We start from the raw sequence: 5,352 nt of genomic DNA, 5'->3' as shown, positions 1-5,352 counted from the left end.
AATGTAATTATCCAAAAGTTAAAATCAGTTGGCACACGTTATAGCCTGCCTGATCATGATAATTTCATCATTAATGTGAAAAAATTTTCTTGTCAAAAAATACTTTGGTGGTGAGATGATTCATTTATAAATACTTTAATATAACTCATTTTACAATGAATATGTAATGTAAAACAATATTGTGATTCAATCTGTTTTGTATTTTAATCCAGACCTTGATGTCAGGTTTGATCACATATCACAAGTATTCTGTTAATATTTTATACAAAAAGCTTTATGTTAAAAGAAAGATTTTGACAATAGAATATGAAATAAAAGAAAATTATTTCTACATTATGACATCTTCAATGACAAAATATTTTTAAAAATTTACAGAGCAATACCTTTTATTCAAAAAGTGCAACTTTTTATGTGTATAAAATTCAATGTTATTTGTGTCTCTCGAAGTTAGTACTGGCTGGTCTTTGTTATGTCAGACATTAGTTTTGACTGGATGTTTTTGACAAGTTGTGTAGTCTCATGGAATTATCAGGTAGAGAGAAATGTACAGTTCAGAATATTCAATGTACTTATTCTTGGGAATTAACTGCACTTAAAACTAATCAAAATAAACCATTTTAGTGACCTTCCTTACAAATACTTCATGATGGGACCACTTCACAATAATATTAAATTTGCACCCCCTAGTTATGTGCCAATACTGTGACAAGTTTCTTACAAGTAAATAATAATATATTGTGTCTTCTTGTATCGATACTTCATTCTGGCAGCTTTTAGAATCTATATATTAATTATCCTATGATTTACCACTGGCATAAACAATAAAATTCGTATGTATCTTTTTATTTGTGTCAGGAACACCAAAATTGATATGTAAATTTTTTACGTAAGCCATGAGGAAAAAAAAAGTGCCATATTTATATTTTGTAACCATATAAATGTTTCCTGCAAAGAAATAAATATAAACACAATTCCATCAATTGTTTATCAAGAACTTCCTTTTAAATGACCCATGGCAATTTATACAAATTATTCATAACTATGAAACCAAAGGCAGAACATTAGTAGTCTGTTAATCTCTTACTTTGTTTATTCATGTGTTTGGAACACATCAGAATTAACTATAAAACTAAAATATTTACATACTGGAGAGGTTATAGGATTTTGATAATTAGCAATTTCTTTGTGATGGAGTTGGAAGCAATCAGTGACTGTTCCATCAGTTCTTGATATAAAGTACTTTTTGTATTATCAGTTTACACTTACAACTGATGTCCAGCATCCTGTAACATCAGTTCACGATGTAAATCACTTTTTATAGGATCAGTTTTAATATAAAGTACTTTTTTTTTTATAGTACCAGTTTTCACTATATAGTACAGAACTTCTTAACCTTCTTGATACCACAGACCGGATCAGTCTTGCTAAACTATTGTGGACCACGAAAATACAAGTAATACGAAAAGCTATTAAAATTTACATATAAATATTCTTTAAGTTCTTTTGAAATCCCATGGACTGGCACTGGTCTGCAGACTGATGGTTGAGAAACACTAGTAGAATTCATAAACTGTTAAAGGGACACAAAGGAGCTTATTAGCCCATCAAAGATGTCCCTTCCAGCTCCTAACTATAACCACCTTGAAGATTTAGTTTACACTAAATATACTTTCCATAGCATCAGTTCACAATATATAGTACTTCCTGTAGCTTCAATTTATACTGTATAATATGGCCAATAATTTAAGTGTATGGTTCTTTCTTCAGCTGCTCTAACACTTTTTAGCACAATCTGTAGTCGAGTTTATTCTGTGTAGCACATTTGTAGTTTTAATACACGCTATACGATTACCAGTGTCTGAAGTTAAAGACTTTTGGCACTCTTCTGCATGGAAGTTATCATCAATTAGCACTCCTCCACTAATTTTACACAAACTTAAAAATTGAAAATTTTAAAGTACAGAAAGATAACAAGCCATTGCATAGTTCCCCTTTTGGGAGTATAGACCTAGTATTAATCAGATATACTTTCTTCAAGTTTAATGCATTCAGCAATGTCATGTTGTTAACTAAATATTAAAAATGTAAAAGTGGTTCCCCTACCCTTAATAAATATCTGTATCATAGCCTTACATGCTATAAGCATTTATTATAAACCAGTAGAACAGGTACCATTACAGACTTACAGTGTAAGAAATAATATTCAATGTTTCCCAAATGTTAAGTTATTTATGCAAGGCTGAAAATCTCACACTTTTGAACCATCTGTGTTTAAGTATTCAATTACACAGAAGACTACGTTGTTAACATTGTACAGTACATTATAAATCTTTAGACTGTACAGTACTATATAGTTTCAATTTACACTAAATAGTACCATTTTGTAGCTCTATTTTACACACAATTCTTTCGCTGTTTCATTGTACAGCGTAATATAAAGCTTAGGTTTAGATTGTATGGTACAGTGTAGTTTCATCACAACAATAAATAGTACCATTTCTGGCTCTGGTTTACACATAGCTCTTTCTGCAGTACCATTTTACACTGTACAGTACATTATGAAGCTTAAGTTTATATTGTAAGGTACTATGTAGTTTCAATATACACTAAATAGTGCCATTTCTCGCCCTAGTTTACACCTGGTTCTTTCTATTGTATCAGTTTTAAGCTGTATAGTGCATTATTAAGTTTACACTGAGAGTGTATAATACTTTGTGTTATAAGGTTGCACTTTTTTTTGTTAACAAATTACATTACGTTGCTGTAGTACCTTCTGAGGCTTTATTTACACTGTATAATACAACTTGTTGCATTAGCATACAATGTGTTGTATGTTTGGTTCACAGTGTTTACACAATATAGTATCTACAGCTTGCTTAACTTCAGGTGATGCTTTTCATTCTGTTTTATGTATGACAAACTGTATATACTGTTGTCACAATATACACATACCCACACATGTGTTGAAAAGATGCATATCAATATTTGCTGTTGAAGATTCCTGGGAATTTATTTTTTGGTAAATCACTGCAGTGGTTGAATTTTTATTTTCAATACAAATATTCAATATAATTAGTTTAAATGTATTGCTAAAACACCAAAAGGAAAATAATTTTAACTCAGATACCAAAAAAAGGTATAATTTATATATATAGATATAGCCAGCCACACATCCACAACACAAACCATGTATCTCAGTTTAATTGCAAGTGTTTGATGCTATCTTTAGAATAAAATACACTATCATATAGAATTATTTTTAGGTATTTAGAACAGCTGCTACTACTTATTCATATGATTTTGACTGGACGATCAAGTATTCAAGCCTAATTGTATAAACATCCACAAAATCACTTTACTTTTAGACACCAAATGGTACATAAAAAGAAAAAAAAAGAATATTTACAAACAGGAATCATGTTGATTTATGGCAAGTAACTTTTTCTTAGGACATGAACTTGAAGTACAAAGTTTTAATTTCCTTAATTAACCATCTACACATTTATAGCCTGCAGCTACATTTCCAAATTGTACACAGTTTTAAAATATATAAGTAAATCTATTTCATATATGTTTGGCAAGTAAATTGTGCAAAAACATTAATAGATATATTTTCACCCTTTTGTTCTTCAGAATATTATGCACATACTGCTCTTGTAACAGGAATACCATACCATCTCCTGATTCATATCTATTTCATTATCAATTCACTGAAAATTCATTAAAAATGATATATATATATATATATATATATTAACTTAAATTCTTATAATTTAACTGACTAAATTCAATTTATAGACTATCAGAAGAATACAAATTATCATTTTTTTCCTTGAGCTTTACTCCACATTCTTATATAATACTAGAAAAGAGTTACAAGGACTTTATGATACTTACAAAAACTCACCTTCATTAAATCTTTAAAAGCTTGCAGATTTACAGTTATAATTCCATGTTACTTTAAGAACCCATTACCTACCGAGTTCTATTAACTTTCATCATAGCCTGAGGTCAATTTGCCTTAATCAAGATATCTAGTATTTTGTCAATCACCTGCTCACTGACAAAAATTGGAGTTACCACCTTATTGTATAATCTTTTACATAAACCCTATCTCGACATCCATAACTTTTCATTTTAGCATGACTTATAGAAAACAAATACATTCCACAAATCAAGAACACTGCTCTTAATTGACTTGGTCACATGATTGGCTGAGAAAAATTATGATTCAACAATTTAAGCTACTTTGAAAATACCTGTATCATTTTCATGCCTATGGCAAATATCTTCAAAACCTTTCATTTCATGTAAATATACATGACATAAACAAGTGTCTTGTAAAAAATATATATATATGCCACAGTAGTACAACAATAGTTTAACTATACAGCATATTAGGTGTCAATGTAGGAAGAATTAAAAGAAAAAAAATCCAAATGCTGGAGATAAATATTATAAAAACATCATTGGTCCAAAAACTCAACTGTTATGGAGCCAGCATTCCAACAGCAGAATACTGCAAAAAAACTGGATTTTTAAGTAAATTAAACTAAATATTACATTAGCTTTTGTTTCTTTATTAATATATTGTCATGATATGATAAAATCTTGATGAGAAAGTAGTAGATAAATGGGTGTTTGCTAACAAAATTAACAATAATTTCATGTAACACATGCTTACACATACAGCAAAATACAGTGACTAGCTTGCATATCCAATGCAGGTCCTTTAATTCAGCACAGACTCATTTCTTCAACAACAAAGTGGTAGTAAACCTAATCTTTTTTTTTTTAATTCATACGTTATATATTTGAACATAAAAAAATCGTAAATTTACAGATCATGTTAATATTATTCAACAATTAAATCCTATCATTCATTTCCCTTTCAGAACAGTAGCCAATTAAACATTATGTGACATTTACAGAGGCAATCATTCAGTTTTCTTAATGAGTAGACTCCAGAAGTTATTTCTTTATTGTAGCACTCAGGAGCCATGGCACTCTAGGTTTAGCCCTGAATTTTTAAAACCGTTTCCTTTAAAACATTTAATTAAGAACACCTATTGTGACTTCATGCTCATACATGAACTGCCGAAAAGATCCACTGTTGTGAACCTGCACTTTCATCACACTTGTTTACTGTCAGTCCCACATCTTTATATTTACTGCCGTCCAGACAGAGCCCAGAGCTTATGTGTTTCAGCATCTTCTTACCAACCCAAAGCCACTTCTGCAAAGCAAGATGAAAAAAAAGGGTTAAAAATTATTCTACTTACTTTATATAAGCAAGTTATGTTACTTCTGCCAAGTAAATTATGTCACTTTTCTCTACATATGTACATTATG

At 29.9% G+C, this 5,352-nt stretch overlaps 1 protein-coding gene across 1 annotated transcript in view; it reads right to left on the bottom strand.

The window, feature by feature from the left end:
• Positions 1-3,453: 3,453 nt before the first annotated feature.
• Positions 3,454-5,352, bottom strand: part of LOC106462832 (polypeptide N-acetylgalactosaminyltransferase 2-like) — a 20,185-nt gene continuing 18,286 nt past the window's right edge. The window contains exon 6 of the mRNA XM_013922794.2: positions 3,454-5,236. Coding sequence (XP_013778248.1) covers positions 5,084-5,236 — 153 coding nt within the window. The 3' untranslated portion in view covers positions 3,454-5,083. The remainder of the gene's footprint in view (positions 5,237-5,352) is intronic.

Source organism: Limulus polyphemus, unplaced genomic scaffold, assembly GCF_000517525.1.
Source record: "Limulus polyphemus unplaced genomic scaffold, Limulus_polyphemus-2.1.2 Scaffold1262, whole genome shotgun sequence".
Taxonomy (NCBI): Eukaryota; Metazoa; Arthropoda; class Merostomata; order Xiphosura; family Limulidae; genus Limulus; species Limulus polyphemus.
This window is presented reverse-complemented; position numbering and strand designations above follow the sequence as displayed.